General features: G+C 39.1%; 1 protein-coding gene across 1 annotated transcript in view; it reads left to right on the plus strand.

Annotated features, from left to right (window-relative positions):
• The first annotated feature begins 3,405 nt into the window (after nt 1-3,405).
• The window catches only part of LOC132103405 (thrombospondin type-1 domain-containing protein 7A-like), a 106,630-nt gene continuing 88,113 nt past the window's right edge, over nt 3,406-21,922 (plus strand). The window contains exon 1 of the mRNA XM_059508486.1: nt 3,406-3,848. Coding sequence (XP_059364469.1) covers nt 3,716-3,848 — 133 coding nt within the window. The 5' untranslated portion in view covers nt 3,406-3,715. The remainder of the gene's footprint in view (nt 3,849-21,922) is intronic.

The raw sequence follows: 21,922 nt of genomic DNA on the forward strand, positions 1-21,922 counted from the left end.
ACTGACTCCTCCCCGCTCCATTTTTTAAGGAGGTTGAGGTGGTAGATTTGCCGTGAGTCGCCTCTATCTGTTCGTACTACCTCATAATTGAGATCTCCTATCCGCCGTGTGACCTCAAAGGGTCCTTGCCACTTGGCTAGTAATTTGGAGCTAGAGGTTGGTAGTAACACAAGCACTTTATCTCCCGGTGCAAATTCTCGCAGCTTAGCCCCCCGGTTATACAGCTGGCTTTGTCTGTCCTGGGCCTGAAGCAAATTCTCCATAGAGAGCCGCCCCAGTGTATGGAGTTTTGCTCGCAGGTCCAGGACATATTGAATTTCATTCTTGCTATCCGAGCGTCCGTCCTCCCAAGTTTCTTTCAGGATGAAAAGTTCGTCTTCCTTTACGAACTTCCGGATCATGGTTTTCAATGTGCGATTAAACCGTTCGACCAGGCCGTCCGTTTGTGGGTGATAGACGCTGGTATGCACCGCTTTAATGCCCAACAATCCGTACAATTCGTTCAACGTGCGTGACATAAACGCGGTGCCCTGATCCGTGAGAATCTCCTTCGGGATTCCCACGCGGGAGATTAAACGAAACAGGGCGTCCGCCACACTCTTTGCCGAGATGTTGCGGAGCGCCACTGCCTCAGGATATCGTGTCGCGTAGTCCACTAAGACCAACGCGAAGCGATGTCCCCGTGCCGATCGTTCTAACGGCCCGATGAGGTCCATACCAATTTGCTCGAAGGGGACCTGCACTAGGGGAATAGGGCGCAACGGCGCTTTTGGGGTGGCCGGTGGGTTTACCAACTGACATTCCCGACAAGACGCGCACCACCTGTGCACGTTCTCGTGAATGCCCGGCCAAAAGAATCGGGTCGTTAGTCGATTCAGTGTTGCCGTTACTCCTAAGTGTCCCGCTATAGGATTACAGTGCGCCGTCTGGAAAAGCATTTCCCGACGGCTCCGAGGTACTAATAATTGGGTTGTATCTCCTTTTGTCTGTGCGTCGCGGGTCACTCGATACAACCGATCCTTGATAATGGCAAAATATGGATGGGCTAGCGGGCGCTCAGGGTGGAGGACCTGCCCATCGATAGAACGGACCTGTTCGAACGCATGTTTGAGTGTCTCGTCTTGGGATTGTTCCAGGGGAAAGTCATCGCGACTGGAAAGGTTTAGCCTTGCCACGCCGCTCGGATCCCCTGAGACCAGCCCGCTAGGTCCTGGTACCGATTCTCCCACCTGAGCGCTCGCCCCGCCCCCCGGCCGGTTCTTCCCCCCCCGACGGCATCCACTGTTAAACACCCCAATAATTGCTGAAACGCTGGCCAATTAGTCCCCAAGATTAGCGGATGCCGGAGGCACGGACTAACGGCCACCTCCACATTATGCTTTTGGCCCCTAAATTTAATGGCTATGGCCTTTTATGGGGTATTCCACTATATCCCCGTGCACACACCTCACCTTAACCATGCGGCCCGTATCCAATGCCCCGGATTGTATCAGGCTTTGATGGATGGAGGTCTGGTTACAACCTGAATCCACCAAAGCCTGATAGTTACCCCCTTAATACTCACAGGTATTTGGTACGCCCGGCTTGATCGGGGGCGGCCTGCGGGTCGTCCGGAATCCGGACCAGTGTCCCCACCTCCCTGACCGGGCACCTATCCACAAAGTGGCCCGGATCCCCGCAATGCCAGCAGGCCGGCCCAGGCCTCCCCGCCGCCCTAGTGGCCGGAAGTGGGTCAGGGAATTGGCGTGGGGAAGCAGCAGAGGGCTCCTCAGTCCCCCCTCGTTGGGGAGCGGCCATTCCGCGCGCTGGGACTCGTGCCCCAGTTGCGGGCTCCATCCCCCAGTTGCGGGCTCCATCCCCATCCTCCAACGGGGCCCGGGCCTCGGGGGCCCCACCCAACGAGACCTAGGTAGAGGGACAGATTTCGGGGGGGGGGACAGGGGAAGAGAGAGAGAGAGAGACAGAAGGAAGGGGCTTGCCGACCCCGGAGCACGCCGCCAGTTGGATGGCCAGATCCAACGACGCCGGGCGGTGGCACTGGACCCACTGGGCGGTCTTCTTTGGAAGGCGGGAGATGAACTGCTCCAGCACCACCGCGTTGATGATGGTCTCGGCGTCGCTGCCTTCCGTCCAGCAGCTTCGCTCAGCTCCAGCGACCGGAAGCGCTGCCTGTGTTGTTCGGGGCTGAGGCCGACCCTCTGGAGGATGGCTCTTCTCAGGTCGGCATAGACCAGGAGGTTCGGGACAGGCAGTTGTTGTGCCGCCTTCTGGGCCTCCCCCGACAGCAGTGGGATCACCCGGACGGGCCAGCTGTCCACCGGCCACCCACACGCCTCGGCCGTCCTCTCAAATAAGTCCAGGAACGCCTCTGGGTCATCTGTGGGTCCCATTTTCGCGAGCGGCATGTGGGGGGCCGCACCCATCCGACCCTCCCGGGCCAGCAAGCTCCGGAACAGCTCGCGGTCCTCCTGTTGGACCTGCATCATGGCCTGGAAGCGATGGTCATGGTCGGCTCGCAGATCCAGCAGGGCCTTATGATGTTCCTGATGCAGGCCCGCGAGCGATGTTATAATGTCCGCAAATGGCGTAGGCGATGGTCCTGACGGAGACTGCATGGCGGAGGTGTTCTCCTTCCTCCCGGGTTTCGGCACCAGTGTAGCAAGGTTCAGTGATCAAAGAGGAAGGAGACCGGGGTCGGCTTGCTGAGGCTCGAGGAAGATTTTATTATTTTAAAAAGAAAAGAAAACACAAAACAAAGTCGCGCCACATGCGCATAAACACTCCCGTTAACGTTCGTTCACTCGTCCCTAAGGATTCACTTTCAGCGCTGCTGCGTCCTTCCCCGAGTCCTCAGGTCTCTTGCCCTTCTCGGGATGTCGTGCGGCTTAAATACCGGTTCCCCACGCCAATCACTGCAACGAGATCCAGCTGTTACTTGTCTCTCACCTGAACCACTTACCACCACTCGTCTCTTCATTCGCTCTCCCGTTGCAGACTTCGCTAAACCACGCTTCCCCCGCCACAGTAATGTTATTCAGAAAGTAATATAGTACAAGTACTGCATTTTGAAGATGAATTACAAACAAACTTAAATGCACATTGTTCACAAAACACCCAGAAACATGTATTAAGAAAATAAATTCATGCTTTCAGGCAGAGCATTTAGTGTAACTCAATATAATTTTCTTGCATTATTTATAATTTCCTTCATATACACATCTAGCTTCATACAACTCCAGTCTCCCAGCAAACAGATACAGAAAATGTGCAATATGCAGTACATAAATCTCCCTCTTTCTCCTTCCCTCCCTTAGCGACAGCACTCCCCTCGTATCTTGTCGTATACTTTAGCGTCACAGGAGCATGGCGAAGGAGCGTCCTTGTGTGAGAGAGAGAGAGAGAGAGAGAGAGAGAGAGGCAGAGGGAGGAGAGATGCAGCGTCAGTCAGCTGCAGTAAGCAGAGGACAGCGGCACCACTAGCAGCAGTGGCTGCTGTTCACTATTGTTCAGCCAGAGCATTCTCCTTTTCGCTCCAGCCAACCAGAGGAGCAGAAGCCCAGGAAATCCACCACATGCTCTGTTCCTTCAGGGAGCACTAACTGAAGAGGCACGCAAACTCTTTCAGTCTTTTCAGTGCGAGTGAACTTCTTTCTCTGCTCTCGTTGGGGTTTATTTTCCTCCCGACTGAGTGGATTTTACCCGACTCAGGGGAGCCATGGGACTTGGGGTTAGGGGTGCAAGGACGGCGTCCCTGTGTTTATGGAGGTTATTTTTACTGCTCTGTGGAATCTGGACCACTTACTCCCAAACGACAGGAGACGGGAAGTCTCTGTACTTCTGGGAGACAGGTATATGGCTATTTCCATAAGTACATCATTGATAGATGTGAAGGTTCCAGACTTGCTGTTTGTACAAAGTTGCATTGCAATTGTTTTATTATCTGGGGGAATTAAAAAGGACTACTGAAGGTCTTCGGTCTCATTTCAAAAAAGCTCTGTGTTGAGTTTTTGAATTATATCTCGTCATCCTAATTTCTGATTCTCAAAGTCTGTAACGTAAAGAAACATGTCCCCGTTTCAGCACAGTAGGTTGTCTCCATTTTCCCAGGCTGATTGTTCGATTTCTTGGGCTAGATAACAGCTGTATCATTATTATAATGAAATTTGACAATATAATGGAAGGAGCTCTGAGGTACAAAGTAATGGAAGTTATTTGCCCTTTGGTTTGCAAATGTAGCTTTGTTTCACAGTCTGTGCACTAAAGCATCTGCTATAACAAAAACAGTCTTATATGTCTTATTTTATTGTATTTTACATAGCATTATAAAATGATACATTTTTTAAAATTGTGATAAATATATTGTATACAAATGTTTGTTATATATTATATTTAATAATTATATTTAGTTTAATTATACTTTTAGGAAAATAATGATTTGACATTGTGATATTTCATGACAGTAGCACACCTCATCTCCAAATTCTCATAAAAATACATGTGCATTATATACAGTACAACAATTGTATAATTTATCAGTATATAGATTTTTGTAGTACATAAATCAAGATCAGTGGATTTACTGATTAAAGAAATCTCATTGTAATGCAAGAAACAAATAGTAAAAAAACTGTTCATTACTGTGATAAAATGATGAAAACCATACTATTTGGAATGAATGAATGAAATAAGCATTTAATTCAGTGCAATGAATACATTCCTGATTAACAATGTTATCATTTTTAGCACATTAATTTGAATCTGTGACTTTTTTTTTTTTTTTTTTTCTGATTAAAAAGGTATTTTTTAAATGTGATCTAGAAGTTCATATACTAGCTTTACAATGCATTCAGATCAAAGCTATATTTGCAAACATGAGTGTAAATGTGCAATTTGGACTCTTCTACTGGCCAGAGCAGCGTCTATTTGCCACTGTGTTAGTGAATTTTTAAAGAGGATGTAAGTGTGTAAGGAGATTTAAATGAGGTGCTGGGATTTATATTTGAAAAAAACATCCCTGGGACGTGAATGCAAAGAAGCGGAGCGGCGGCGAACTTAGCCTACACATCGCTCTCTCTTGTAGGTCACAGTAATTACAGATCAGGCTTATTTCATTGAAAAACATCTGGTGGAAATGCGGAGAGTATCTTGAATGTGCAGATGCATGATAGTGTGCAGTTTGACTGTGATATCGCTTGGCTGTGATAATGTTATTGCACTTTCTAGAGCACTCGAGGGGAAGGAAATTTAGTTTTGACATATGATGTACTGTATGCATAATGAATCTGACCGTAGAAGAGTTCAGGCTTCAACCTGTGGGAAATTGGCTCACATTTCTGCTGTTTATTGGTTTCACAGAAGAGCAATAAATCTGCTGTCTAGGGCTGATATCCTCCCATGATGGAGATGTTCATATAGCAGGCCTGGGAACACAAGTGCTGTAGAAGAGAATAAACCAGCAGCGTTCCTTGAAATGATGGTTAAAGCCAACAAGCTTTTTGTTAATTTATTCTTAATGGCTGTGATTTTCATGTTGCAGTCGATAGCGCTTGCATACTTGGTGCTTTTATTTCTAATAAGCATGCTGGATTAAATGCCACACTGGTCCCTGTACATTTTCTTCCATGTTTGCTGTCTGAACATGGGTTTGATGTTCAAACATCCCTGGAAAAGACTGGCAATTTTGTCCATATCTCCCTCTGCCTCAGTCTCCAATTAGAAGCACTCTTTCTTTTCTTATTTTATCATTATACAGTCTAGTGTTGACCCTCACTGCTCCACATCTCAGCTCAGGCTCCCATGTGTCTCAAACCCAGCTAATATTGACTCAGGAAGGATTCCTAATTAATGAGGGTATTTACAGGCCAAAATTGACTATGTGGGTTACTGTAACCTTGACTTGTACTCTTGATTAAATAGAGAGTAGCATCAGAAATGAAGAATAATAATGCGTCATTCTATTTGTAGAGAGATTATTTAGAGTCCCGGATGTCAATTTGTTCTGCACAGGTGGTAGAGTCAAATGCGATTAATTGCACAGCCCTAACAGGCAGTCACTAAAGTGATAAAACATGATAAAACAATCTAATCCTCATTTGCGTGCGCAATTTTGCTTGACAATTCTCATAAGGCTGTTGTTCTCTCGGTTGGTTGTGTATCTCTTTCTTCCACATTTTTTCCTTCCACTCAACTTTCTGTTAATATGTTGGATACAGCACTCTGTGAACAGCCAGCTTCTTTGGCAATGAATGTTTGTGGCTTACCCTCCTTGTGAAGGCTGTCAATGATTGTTCTGGACAACTGTCAGATCAGCAGTCTTCACCATGATTGTGTAGCCTAGTGAACCAAACTGAGAGACCATTTTGAAGGCTCAGGAAACATTTGCAGGTGTTTTTAATTTGATTAGCTGATTGGCATGTCACCATATTCTAATTTGTTGAGATAGTGAGTTGGTGGGTTTTTGTTAAATGTGAGCCAATATCTTCACAAATAAAAGAACCAAAGACTTAAACTACTTCGGTCTGTGTGCACTGAATTTATTTAATACACTAGTTTCACAATTTGAGTTGAATTACTGAAATAAATTTTTCCACGACAATTTAATTTATTGATATGCACCTGTATACAGATTATATATGCTATTCCATTGCATTGACATTTCACAAAATATCCTCCTTTATGCTTTACAATAGAAAGAAAGTCACCAGGGGGAGTAAGTGATGACAGTATTTTTTTTTTTTTGGTGAAACTGCCCCGTTCTGTTAGAAAAACAGCTTCCCTTTATATGCTGAATACGCTCAGAGCTCTAGCCATGTTTTCCCATGTGATTCCATAAGATCCAAAGTGCACATAGGGACACTCATTACGTGGCCATGCTTAGAGACCACATATAGTGTATTCTGCTTATATTACACTTGTTTCATAATGAATCCATGTACTTTATACCCATGCTCTATGAGTCATAAGTAACATCTGAGCCACATTATTATGAAATTATCATTAGGCTCCGACATGTAAGGAGATGGTGTTTTAATTTTACAGGCTCAGCTAAGAATGCTTTTCTTATGAAGCGAGATCATACGGTTTATTTTGGTTTAGTGCTGGTCTGGCTGGTCTGTGATCCTGGTTGTCCAATTATGCCTCAGTATCACACATTTTTGATTTTGGCCTTTTCGACGAGATAAGGTTCAGTTGTCTTTATAGATCATTGGAGATGAAGTTGTTGATTTTACATTTCAGGTTCTTCAGATCAGCATATTGAGTTATGAATTTTTAAATAACCGATTCATAGATGTTTCATAAGAGAAATAGGGAGTTTGCTAAAGGTTCCTAATGGCTGATTTGGCAGTTATGCCGTTAATGAACCATTTGTAATAATCTGAAGAACCTTTGTCCACTATAAAGAACATTTTGTGAATTTGAAAAGTTCCATAAATGGCAAAAGTTCTTCATGGAACCACATATGCCAATAAAGAACATTTATTTTTAAACCGAGAATTATTAGAGTGTATTTTTTCCATTCCACAAAAGGTTCTTCATAGTTGAAAAAGGTTCTGTAGATTTTTTAAATGTTCTTCAAATGTTCTTTTAAGAGCAATTCATTGACACCTATAGTGTTTTTTCTCTGGCATCCGTGCGAAAACCCTCTTTATTTTTAAGAAAATGTGTATATTTGTTTTCTTGTATTGCATCAAGCTGTGTTATGACACACTGTAAACTATTGGCTGTACTCTCAACCAATGGGAACAGTTAATGCAGACTGAACTTTTGTGTGGCCCATGCCTCAGCAGGGTTTATCCACTCTTAGAGCAGAGATTACCCAGATTACACAGGATTCGCCTCTTGTCTCCTGATCAAACAATCCCCCAGGAAAAAAAGTTGTGCTGTCAGAGCCACTCACACTTCACTCCACGTTACCTCCTTTAATAAGGCTTGCTAATGAAGCGGGAGCATTCAGGTTGCCTTCTCTTACCTTCTCTCATCCCAATACACACACACACACACACACACACACACACACAAAGACTATAGTGTGATTATTCTGCTCAGTTTAATTCAATGTTGATTCAGTTTAGTTCAGTAACATTGCAAACTCTATTCAACTAAAAGAGCAGCTCTACAGAAGTTAGTAGTGTCATTATTTAGCTCAAGTCAGTTCAGGCTTAATTCAACTGTAAGCAGCTCTACAAAAGGCAAAGGTGTCATTATTCAACTCGAGTAAGTTGATTCAATTCAGTTCAATAAGTGTTGTAAGTCAATTACGAAACAAATGCAATTTAGCTGTAAAGCAGCTCTACAGAAGCGTGTCAATTTAGTTTACATTTTATTCTCATCCAGTAGTGTGAGTACAGTCAAGTTGATAATATTACTGAATATTAAGTGTTTTTTTTCTTTTCTTTTTTTTTTTTTTTCAAAATGCTTTGAAGTTTGTGGAGTTCAGACTAAGGACATAGGTTCAGAAGCCACTTATAGTCCAAATAATTGCTATTTCGAGAGGTCTTGGAGCTGTTTGAAGATTCCTTGTCTCAAAATAAGAGGCTTTATTGAAAGTGGAGTGTGAGGATAAACTCTGTTAAAGACCGAAATGTTATTTTAAGAAAATTGATTGGGGGAGAAATGTAGGTGACTTAATTGTCACCTTTCCAAGAAGCAGATAAGGAAATGTACTGGGTGAAAGTCTGAACTCATTTCAGGGAATGCATTTTAATGTCACCCTGTGTGACCCTGATTTCCATATGGACCTACAGGCAAACAAACCCTGTGACTATAATTGGTTGAAACTACTTCAGACTCGTGGCAAAGGGCTTTAAGTTTAGGACGCGCATACAAATGAGGCTGATTTCCTCAGAAAACATTATTCTCACAGAATGTTTAATGGCATTTTAACAGTTTGGAAAATGTATTCCCCTTGTGTGATTGATTTTTGTTTATGAAGCGCCTAAATTTGTCTCTAATTTAAAAGAGCTGCAGTTATAATTATACTGTGCATTAAGAGTGTAATATAGTCATATATATATATATATATATATATATATATATATATACAGTACAGTCCATAAGTTTGGACACACCTTCTCATTCAAAGAGTTTTCTTTATTTTCATGACTATGAAAATTGTAGAGAACTCTTTGAATGAGAAGGTGTGTCCAAACTTTTGGTCTGTACTGTATATATATATATATATATATATATATATATATATATATATATATATATATATATATATATATATATATATAAGAAAATAATTTATTCAAAATAGAAATCTTTTGTAACAATGTTTTTACTTTTCACTTTTTATCTATTTAACATATACTTGCTGAATAAAAGTATTAATTTATTTCAAAAAAGAAAAAAGAAAGAAAAGGAAGAAAAAAAACCTTTGAATGGCAGTGTATATTGTAACAAAAGATTTAAAAAAATATTAAATAAATAAATGACTAAAATTTTTATTCAATTACCATTTTTTATATCAGTTGTTCTTTGATTGTTTTATATCTCAATATCACTAATTTATTTTATTAATAATTTTTTATTTTATTAGTATTCTTTTCATTAATTCAAAATTCAATTAAAAACTGTTTTCTTAAAAGCGATTTCAGAGCAATTAGAAATATTTACTTTTTTTTTTAAATATCAGATGATGATTACATTTAAGTTTTAAATTTTTAATGCTCTCATATTAGCAAAGTTTGGTGACGTGGTCTTTAGGAAACTTAATGACAGATAAAAAGCAATTGTAATATTCATTATGCTGCCTACTTTTATTACTATTGATATATTGTGAATATTTTATATAGTTCAACCCAAATTCCAGTATTAAAAACAGCATTTCTTTAACCCACACAGCGACCAACGCGTGAACAGACTATTGTAAGATCCAGGCTTAATGGAATATTGTGTTCTAATCCCTTTATTTTGGCAAAGAAAGCATACAGTTGTTGCATTATAATGTTACATAAACAGCTCTTTTTTGCCCTCTTAGGGTCAGTAAATGTGTTAGAGCATAATAGTTTCTTAAAAAAAAAAAAATTGCTTTTCATGAAATATGTCGCCTTTTTGGGGTGTGCATGTGTGGTTTTGGTCCTGCTGGGAAAATGGTGTTTGTTTAATCTAAATGGCAGGGTTTACGCTAAAACCAAGGCATCTCTAATATGGTTGTGTTGTGTGGATTAAAGATTATTCTAGATCCATAAAGTTTATTTAGTGTGGCATAAGAGGATTAGTCCTTTACACCATGTTCCACAATGTCTTACTGCCAGACCACATATGATTATGACTTTACAAAGCATCTTAAATAAAAAACCAATAAGGATCTTCTTGGGGAAAAATACTATCATGCAGGAACTAACATGTAATTAAGGTAGTATTATTCATGCAGTATTTCATATGACTCATGTCATAGTTAAGTTAGTTCTTCATTAGCTCTTGATTAATACATGTCTTAACTCATCATTAGTTCATAGTCAAGTTATTATTAATTCAGGTATTAGTACATGATGATTCATGTACTGTTATTGTAAAGTGTTACCGATGATGAATATACTTAAAGGGTGAGTTATTAATGACATAATTTTCATTTTTCTACAGCTAACCCTCATGTCGTTCCAAACCCATAAGACCTCCATTCATCTTTGGAACACAGTTTAAGATATTTTAGATTTAGTCCGAAAGCTTTCTGTCCCTCCATTGTATGTACGGTATACTGTCCATGTCCATAAAGGTAATAAAACTCGAGAACGAGTCAATCTTTCATTCATTATCTGGCTCGGCTCGGTGTTCATCTCTCTCTTCACAGCAGTTCAGTCAGTGTACTGTTTGAGTACATGAATTACTCCGGGATATTGGTTTGTTTTAACTCAGAGGGAGTGTCAGCCACATTAAAAAAGTTAACCGCTTAAGTCATTTGTGGATTAATGTGTATTGGAGACGCAAATAGTTTCAAACGATTCAGTTCGATTTGGTGAACTGGTTCAAGAAGATCCGGTTACATCGAATGATTCATTTGCGAACCAGATATCACAAACTGCTTTGTTTTGAACTCTCTCTCACAACAGACATGTAAGAGAAGACAATGCTGAATAAAGTCGTAGTTTTTGCTATTTTTGGACCACAATGTATTTTCAATGCTTCAAAAAACTCTAACTGACCCTCTGATGTCACATGGACTACTTTGATGATGTTTTTCTTACCTTTCTGGACATGGACAGTATACCGTACACACAGTTTCAATGGAGGGACAGAAAGCTCTCGGACTAAATCTAAAATATCTTAAACTGTGTTCCGAAGATGAACAGAGGTCTTACGGGTTTGGAACGACATGAGGGTGAGTCATTATTGACATAATTTTCATTTTTCGATGAACTAACCCTTTAATACTGAAAATATGACAATACCGACTGAAAGAGGTCAGCTAAATTTACATGCACCCTGCTGTGGATGTCTTTCTGAACTCTCCAGAGCAGAATGAAAGCGGCTGCTGATGTTCACCTAAAAAAAACAGACCCTGAACACTTTTACAATGTACACTCAAGAGCACTTCTTTCATTCTCGTGGAGCAACACACAGCTTTTCAGAGAACAGATGGAAATGGACTCTGTTTGTGAGTGAAGTGACATTTAGTTGGCCGATGTAGTCATTGTTCCTGTGGATAATTGCGCAATGGAAGTACATTCTAAAAAAATAGGGCACAATGTACTGTATTAATATGAAGGAATTCTATATATAGATTTTTTTTATAGGTGATTTACCTGTTTTAAATTTTGCACTGAATGTCATGTGTTTTGGAGTTATTGAAAATGTATTGTCCATAAAATTAATGGCTAATGTCCTTGCAGAATTTTTTTTCTTTTCTGCTGTTGAGTATCTCTAGTCTTGCATACAGTTAGAGTACAGTGAAGAATTACTTTAAATATTATAGCATTTTAATTAGGGTTACTGATACTTAATGATAGTCTTTGCTATGGCAAGCATCATTACGACATTTGCACATTTTCTCCTGAAAAAATTACTTATTATTTGCTCTCGATTTTACTAATGTTTGGAGACTTTAATTTTGAATTGAGCTCTCGGTTGTTCTGGACAGGTGAAGGTCAGCAGTAAGGTTGGACTGTAGTGTTGTTTCATATTTGTCAGAAATATTTATTAAGCAGCAAATCAGCATATTGGAATGATTGGAAGGATCATGTGACACTAAAGACTGGAGTAATGATGCTGAAAATTAGGGCTGGACGATTAATCGAAAAAAAATCGCAACCAAAATTAAGAACCTCTAACCGACGTAATTTTTCCATGTCGGTTATTTTGGTTATTTCCTGTTAATATGTCCCCCAAAAGCGTGTGTAGCCACATGATTCTGCCAGTCAGTGGCATAAAAGCAAAACACGGAGGTCAACGCCGGTTCAACACATAGTGATGGGGCGCGAGCGGTGAGCCTTAAGTCTTCATTAAACTTTGTCAGTTGTTTTTGTTTTATGGTTTGGACGTTCAAGCGATTAGACGATCGATGTGTATTATTATATCGAGCTACCATGTTCGCGCAGCTGCATTGTGGCACGAAAACTCATAGATGTGAAGATCGCGCGCACAGAGGAACGCAGTTGTCAGCGCTGTCCTGTGATTTATCACTAAAGTATCTTAGAATCTCAAAACTAATTATAGCATATTTTTCAACTTTTGAAGGAACTAGGCTATTTACAACCCCCAGCTTCACAATAATATAGAGACGGTATGATTAATTCACACACTCAATCACTCGTACTGGTACTGTGCTAATTTACCTTTATCTGATCTTTATCTCTTACACTGAGCAATAATCTGTAAGAAATGCTACGAACATAGATAAAATAACTGCTGATAGTGAGCTATGATCGCTCTTTCAATAGGAAAAAATATCCCACCTTTAATAGACGATCTCAGGACAGTTGACAGAATGCTGCTGCGTGTCGTCACGAAACCGTATCATTTTCACGTGTTATTAAGCCTTGCCACTTGCAAATGTAACCATTCAAAGTACTTTAAAGCATTCAAGCACAAGACGCGGAAAAGCTGAACTGAGTAGCTGGTTACTCGCGCGCTGTGCTTGGTGCGCACGCGGAGAGAGAGCCGCCTCTCACTGACAGCAACACTGAACAGAGCTCTCATTTGCAAAGTTCTCCTTTAAGTTCCTCCTGCACCTCGCAGTTTAAACAAACGGAAAAGGATGTGTAAGAGCCCACTTCAGCACCGCGGTGTTCTGGTGTTCAGGCTCACGCAGAGAGAGGCGTCTCAAAACACTTGAACACCGAATTTGTCTGTTTTTGCTCTTGTTCCGACAAATACATAAAAAATATGTGAAAATACCCGTCTTGGATAGTATGTTCGAAAAAACTGTCGGTTATGTCTTAAGTTAAAGTAAACAGTTGAGAAAAAAATTGTATGTGTATTATATTGGATGCATTCATTGTCTCTTAAAGTGACCTCGCCTAATAGGGCTTGGGTGCCGCGTTGCATTCTGGGACGTGGCGGGCATGTTGATGAACAAATAAACAGAACGAACATACAAATTAAACACTTTCAAACAGGGCCCACTGGTACAACCTGAACCGGGGCCCCGCAAACCCCAACTACGGCCCTGTTTACAGTACAAACCTTGCAAGTGAACTATGAGGGCAAAAAAACAAAACAGAAACAAAATAATCATTCATTAATCGTAATCGAGGTAAAATGTTCAATTAATCGAACTGCTGAGGGGGTTACTCTTATCTTGGGAGCCTTAATGGAGTTAATTTGGGTTTCATTTAATTGTTGTCCTGGAATAAGATTATAGAGTTATAAAATGATTGTGAATAGCATAATTCAGATAATCTAGTCTGAATAAGTTCAATAAGAAATGTTTGAATTAATTTTGAACATTCACTACTGTTAAGAGAGTTAAGATTTTACTTTATTTTTTATAAAGTAGCCTCTATTCCTCACCAGGGCTGCATTTATTTGATAAATACAATAAAAACAGTAATATCGTGAAATATTATTACAATTTAAAATAACTGTTTTCTATTTGAATGTATTTTAAAAAGTAATTTATTCCCATGATGCAAAGCTGATTTACTCCAGTCTTCAGTGTCACATGATCCTTCAGAAATCATTCTAATATGCTGTTCAAGAAGCATTTTTGATTAGCATCAATGTTGAATATTTTTTGTGGAAACCATGATACATCTTTTTCAAGATTCTTTGACGATATGAAATTTCAAAAGAACAGCATCTATTTTAAATCCTTTGTAACATTATAAACATCAATACTGTAACTTTTGATCAATTTAATGCATCCTTGATGAATAAAAGTATTAATTTCTTTGAGTTTTATAAGCTCCATTTAAAACGTTAAAGGCCGTGTTGCAGGGTTATTTTTTTAATGAATTTGTGCAATTTGCTTGTTGGTAGTAAACATTAAACATGTGGGAAGTCGTGGCCTAATGGTTAGAGACTCGGACTCCCAATCGAAAGGTTGTGAGTTTGAGTCCCGGGCCGGCAGGAATTGTGGGTGGGGGGAGTGCATGTACAGTTCTCTCTCCACCTTCAATACCATGACTTAGGTGCCCTTGAGCAAGGCATCGAACCCCCAACTGCTCCCCGGGCGCCGCAGCATAAAAATGGCTGCCCACTGCTCCAGTTGTGTGTTCACAGTGTGTGTGTGTGTGTGTTCACTGCTCTGTGTGTGTGCACTTCGGATGGGTTAAATGCAAAGCACAAATTCTGAGTATGGGTCACCATACTTGGCTGAATGTCACTTCACTTTCACTTTAAACTGTTATCCATTGTATTTTATGTTTTTGGGTATCACAAAATGGAATATAATACGAAAAAGTAGGTAATATCTTACAGCGGTCTCCTTTCCCCCACAATGCATTGCATCACGTCACGTTGGGGAGAGAATTTACCAAAGCCCGCCTTGAGAGCATTGAGTGACTAGAGAGACGAGAGTATTCAGATTATAGATAAATACATAGACTAGATATATAGATAGATAGACAGACAGATAGACAGACAGATAGATAGATACATATCGACCAACAGCGACCCAAACGCACTCACTTCCCTACAGCACAAGTTTTCCAGCGCAGTTTCCATGGGACAGCACCCACACAAGCACCTGCCAAACACAGCGACACACATGCGGCTACGTTTGCAACAACATTTTCACCGGAGGAAGAGATAAACGCTTCGAAACGTCCATATAGCTAGCATGATGCCTTTTATTTCTAGATGACAAAGACAAAGTTTACCAGTTCTGCGACACTATGACAAAGGTTACCGGTACTTATCGTCATGATCACTGCCACTAGATATAAAGAAAACGTTGATTTTTCACTCGGTGCTATTCAATGACAGTAAAAAATATGTGTCGTTATTGTGCACTGCTGCTCGTAGACTGGCTCCAGTGCTCATTGCTGCGATGCTAAATGATAGCAACTCACCAGGACACTTCAACTCTCCACTCATTCTCCTCGGACCATGCATTTAATAAGCTTTGACGGACATCAGTTCTTGGCAATTCCTCATTTGCCCTCTCACGTCTGGCAGGTTCGAAATTACATGGCTGTGGGCCATCATACATGTTGGCTCTTGCCACCTCTTCCTCATCCCAGTCAGTCGCTATAGTTCTGATGCTGCGTTCCAGGCAGGTTTTTGAGCTCGTCATCACTATTTCATACCACGACTTTGTACCGTTCCAGGCAAGTTACGCCAAACTTTCTAAAAGCAAGGAATTGTAACTAGATTATTTATTTTATTGCAATGTTATATTGACCTAAAATCGTTTTTTTCAATGTGTACCACTTGCATAAACACTGCATCCGTAGGCAGTATTATTCGTAGCGGCTGCCATCGTTGTTTCGCGTGCTGTGTGACCTCGGAACTCGGAATACATCGATCTAGTATGAGACACGAGTTCACGGGTGGGAAGTCACGGGTTTGACTGCCGTTCCAGTGCACTTTCACGGCTTTAAGGTTGGAAAAACACGGGTTACGGGTTGTCTGGAACGCGGCATCATAGGCTGAGGCTACCTTTCCTCGACTTCTCCCCAACGTGACGCCATCACCGAGTTGCGTAAAAAAAACGTTAATACCAAAAACGTAAGAAACTGGTCTTTAAGACCATTTTTGAGACATTTTAAAAATAATATACATATCTTGAGTGATTTATGTACCCATTAATCGGAAGTGGTGGTTAACCTGCAACATGGCCTTTAAGTGAATCTACATATGAGATTTCTTAGCAAGAAAATTTAAAACCCAAACATCTCCATTTCATCTTCTGGATGACAGACTGTTTTAAATGGATCTCAGTGATATTTCTTTCTCCCCCTTTCAGTTTTGTACCATTGTGTAAAACTTCACTAGTACAGTATTTAGTTCTGCTCTCTGATGTGGGAGTTGTTTGTAGTGCCAGTTCTCGCTGTGGCAGCACCTCCACATTTCCACCCCGGCACTAACGCCTTCAGATCTCTTCTAAAGGCCCAGCGTGCGTGAGCTTCAGCTCTGTCACACCTCCCATTATAGTACACTTCATTTACTGACACAATGCCAATGCTAATATCTTTCAGCTTCTCTATTACTCAACCTTATTACTCGAGACCTGCCTCCGTGTCAGAACGACATGTTTTCAGCTCCATGAGCGTCAGTGGAGTTTGCTGACACTGTGCTGATGAGCTATTGATATTTTTGTGTCCATGAGGGCTACTATCTGTGTGACCCATATGGCTGGGCATCTGCTTCATATTATAGGTTCCAGGAATGAAAAATTTGTCATATTTACTCACTCATTATGTCATTCAAATCCCATATGCAGTTTTCTTTTTTTTTCAAAGATAGGATGCCCAATATTTACTTAAATATTATATATATATATATATATATATATATATATATATATATATATATATATATATATATATATATATATATATATATATATTAAGGTATTAAGATAATATTAAGGTATTATCTCAGTTATTTAACAACACATTCACGTTTGCGGTTTTCTGATGCTGGTTTACAAAATTTCACTATTTCACATACAGTATATTAGTTTTTTTTAAATATTTGTATGAATTATTAAATATAATATTAAGATTTAATATTTAATAGTAATTTTTTTAATAATAGTTAAATTTCAGTAATTTAACATTACATTGACTTGCACAGTTAGTTTGTCATCACGTTTTTTAGTGTTTAGTTAAAATGAGAAACATCGGTTTATTTTTTGTAAAATCTTTGTTAAAAAAAAAAAATTAAATCATGTAAATAATTGTAAAATATATAAAACAAATATAGACAGCACACACACTTATTTTGTAAGAAAAAACGTTTATTTTGGATGCGATTAATCACAATTAATCGTTTGACAGCATTAGTTTTTCATCATATATTGCTGATCGCGATACTTTGCCCTGTCACTTTCCCTCACCTTCCCACCGGATTATTTCCTCTCTGTCGAACCACCTTGAAGTTGCTTCATGAATTTCTCCTCGGTCAGAATATGATTCCATGCACTGGGCGGCGTTCCATTGTGTTGCCTACGCGCTCCTCTCCCACTCAGTTCATGTCGAGATCTCTGTGCAGTCGGGCTCTGATGAAGACTTTTTTTGCAGCGAGGGGATTGGATTACATCGCTGTCACAGCTGTCAGTCATGGCACGAGCCCCCTGTGCCATGCTGACAACCGCAGCCATAGCAACCACGCCGTGATGACGATGTTATATTAGGCATAGCATTGTTTTGAGCTTCTTTCTTCTGGTACTCTGCATATGCTTCCTTTGAGTGTATTTCTACAGTGGATGCTGAAATCACTTCTGTTAAACTGAGCGTGTTCCTTATGTGGAGGAAGCACTTTGTTACTAGGGGTGGGTGGTGTGACTAAAATCTTGTGTGAGTCATTTTAGATCACTGTAACAGTGTATATTATCAGCATAGTTGTTTTATTATTATAGCACTGTATTGAGAAATTTAAAATGATTCCAAAGCAGATTATTTGCTGCTATAGCAACAGCAAGTTCATGGGTTTGATTTCCATATGCACGAACTAATTACATGTATGACTGAATACAATGTAAGCATGAAAGTGACATTAAAAGTTTAATCAAATTTGATAACTTTCCCATTTTAGATGCAAAAGATATGATTCAACAAATGGAAAAAAATAGCTTCACATTATGTAACGCTTCAGTTAAAAATACTGTAAACAGTAAAGCAAAGATTATATGACAACTATTCTGAATTATGTTGAATTATGCTTTGCAGAACTACGGTTGGTTTGCAGTCGGTGAGATTTATTTTTCACATGTGTTTGAAACATGATTCTCCAGAAATCATTCTAATATGCTGATTTGCTGCAATGTTTCTATTAAAAAAAATATTCACATTAACTTCTTTGTAATTTAAATTCTTTGTGAAATTTACTAGAAATGACTTGTGTGACAAAAAAAGTCACAAGTAGTGACAACCTACACCACTTTTTTGTCAGTGCATCCTTGCTGAAAAAAGGAAAAATGGCCCAAAACTCATAAATGGTAGTATAAATAGCCAAAAGAATGTCAACATGAAATCAGAAATGGCTTTTGGTTTTTGTAATGCACCTCATTAAATGTCTTTGTGCTGACTTCATTTAGGCAACGAGGTTCAATTGCAAAATATTGCTTTAGTCATTGTTTTACCAAACTCCCTTTCGATCTGGTGCCATTCAGGTATATAACACGCTTTTTATTCCTACTCAATTTTTTCTAGTCAAAAGTTTAATATTGTCTTGACATGGTAAAACTTTGGCATTTTTCTTACATGTATGACAATATAAAAGAAGGGCCATGGAAAGGTTACAGGTGTATTAAGGTTATATAGGAAAATCTACCGAATGACAGATTTCTAGTATCGTACTTTACAGTAAATACTGTCAAATCTGTCCGACCCTAGTGTATCCTGACATGAGTTCTTGTTAAACTGAACCTGTTACAGTGTTTGTACATGGACAAAGCACATTATTATGCTGAAAACAATGTGGCTGGTGTTCCCATTCTCTCCATTTCTTCCCTGACTACATGCTGTTTTTTTTTAATGCGTGGAGTATTTGCAGTGGTGGAGCCATGTGCCCGAGTGTGTGAGAGTCGGTGTGCTTGTGCCTTATGTAGGTCAGTACGATCTCTCGCTGTCCTTCTGATAAACCCAGCAGTCTTGCACAGCATCACTATCTCTGGTGTCACTTGTGGAAAAAGGCTAAAGATGGAATCTTGCATTGGCTATAGTGACAGTTTTTGAAAGATTAATTTGATTAAAGTGTTGAGTGTGGCGTCATGTGACTGCCGTGGAGTGTGTGGGTGTGTATTGCCATGGCTCACAGAAGTGAGGCAGCTGGTATTTACACGAGCACAGATTGGCCAGGAGATACCATGCAGCGGGATGATACAGGATGATTTTTTCTGTGCTTCCATTCAGCTTGCTGTACCACCATAACAAGTGCAGAAAAGTTTGTTTTGTAAAGTTTTATGGGAGGACGAGGCGTATTGGAATGGTTTATTGGCTGATAATTTGAATGTACTGTAAATGCCAACAATAGGTGTAATATGTGTAATGATAATTATTATATATTTTTAATTTACTTGCATCAAAAAATTTACGAATCAATTAATTAAAAACATTATACCATTCAAAAGTTTTTTTTTCAAAATAAATTAATAGTTTTATTCAGTAAAGATGCATTAATTTAATCTAAAGTAGCAGTAAAGGCATTTATAATGTTACAAAAACTATTTTTTTTTTTACTTTTCTATTGATCAAAGAATCTGAAAAAAGTATCATTTTCAGAAAATATAACAACTGTTTTCAACATTGATAATAATACATTTTCCTTGAGCAGCATATTAGAATGATTTCTGCATGATCATGTGTCCTAAAATCATAAAATCTTTTGAACCATATTTATTTGTTTATGTTCAATATTTAATATATTTTTGTATTAACATATATATTTATAGGCTACAGAAACTTTGCAATCACAAATGATAAGCTGTTGGGACAATAGATATTTATATTTATATTTATATTTATATTATTAGGAATCCTTTGTAAAAAAAAAAAAAAAAAAAAGTGTATATATATATATATATATATATATACATACAGTACATACATACATACATACACACACACACACACACACACACACACACACACACACATACATATGTGTATATGTGTGTGTGTGTGTGTGTGTGTATATAAGTTTGAAAAACGTTATACTGTTTATTACATTGAAAAATATGTAAGCAATGTCTTAAATGCATATATAATTTACAATTAAATGTATGCAGTTTTTAAATTGCATTTCTTTTAATGGTGTAATGACAAATTGTACAAATTGTATGAGCAAATTATCAATATTTCTCATACTGTAACTCGATTTTGCTACTACATGACTGAATCCACATCAGACCAGACCTAAGGAATAAAAAAAAAGCTTCATGTTTTCCCAGTACCCTTTATTTTGACTAGAGTGAAATCAGTGTTTGATCTGGAGAAAACATGCTCTTTGGAATGGGCTTGCGGTTGAGTTCTTTTGATGCACTTCCTGCTGGGGTGGTCTTTGAACACAGGATATGAGGATATCTCTGGATATGAGTCTGCTGACCCATCAGAGCTGAGGTCAACATACACCAGTCCATCTTGCTTTAGAGATAAACTCCACAAACTGTCTGAGCAGTTCCAGAGACACAGCAGATGAGCTCCATCTTCTGTTGCAGATAAACTGTCCTGGTGATTACCAATACTCCAGAATCATCTGCAGGACATGCACGTTTAAGACGGGACAAGATGTTTCACCTTCACTGTCTTACACTGGAATCTATTTACTTTTGAAGCCTGTTTCTGCCACTGTCACATTTTCAGTCACATTGTGACGACTTTTCTCAAAATTGTGAGAGAAACTCACAATTGTCGATTATAAAGTCCAATTCTGAGGAAAAAAGACTACCTTTTTTTTTCTTCTCAGAATTGAATGTTTTTATCTCAGTCCTCGCAATTGCTTGTTATAAAGTCAGAATTCCAAGATATAAATCGAATCATTCAGTCCTGTCAATCATCATTATGAGCCTATATAAGCAGAAGTAATTGCGACATCCCAGTGACAATTCTTCTGGCATCCCTCCACCCCTCCATCTCCTCCTCTGTTCATGTTATTCTCTTTCTATGTAGTCTGGTGTTGAACTCAACAACGAGCTCAAGCCAAGCATCAAGTTCGAGCCTTCATCGAGAACAGCAAGCCAAGTTTGTTTAACATTAAAGGGTACATAACATACACAGTTTCACCTAATCTCATGTTAATCTTGATTACCTGTAGAGTAGTACTGTATCCTTCATATCTCCAAAAAGTCTTTAGTTTTATCGTATTTATAAAAGAAAAATACAGTTTTCCGATTCTCTCCAGAAAAAGTCGAGCTCCTGGAGGCGTGCCGTGGGCGGAGCTATAATACTGATGTTTCATGTTGTTTCCATTAACATATATTCTTATAAAAAAAAAAACAGCCAAAACTTGTACCAACCCGGAAGTAAGATTTTCGGCAAAAGATTCTCTGTCATTCTTCCAAATTATTTTTTACAACTTTGGCCATGTTTAAAATGAGAATCCATCCAACTCTGAATACATAAAACACGATTGTACCCCCCCTTTAACCATCAGGACAGGATGGGCAGGTGAACTCATGAAAGGTTCTTCATGAAATCATTGATGCATTTCATTTTAAGAGTGTGAACAGAAATGTGACATGCAGCTAAACATTTAGGCTCTGTTTAAACTAGTGCATTTTCGTTTTAAAACACATAACTTCTGTTACGGTTACGCCTAGCGTTTACACTACTCTGGCATTTTCCACGTTCGAAAATGGAGACTTTTGAAAATG

Source organism: Carassius carassius, chromosome 24, assembly GCF_963082965.1.
Source record: "Carassius carassius chromosome 24, fCarCar2.1, whole genome shotgun sequence".
Classification (NCBI taxonomy): Eukaryota; Metazoa; Chordata; class Actinopteri; order Cypriniformes; family Cyprinidae; genus Carassius; species Carassius carassius.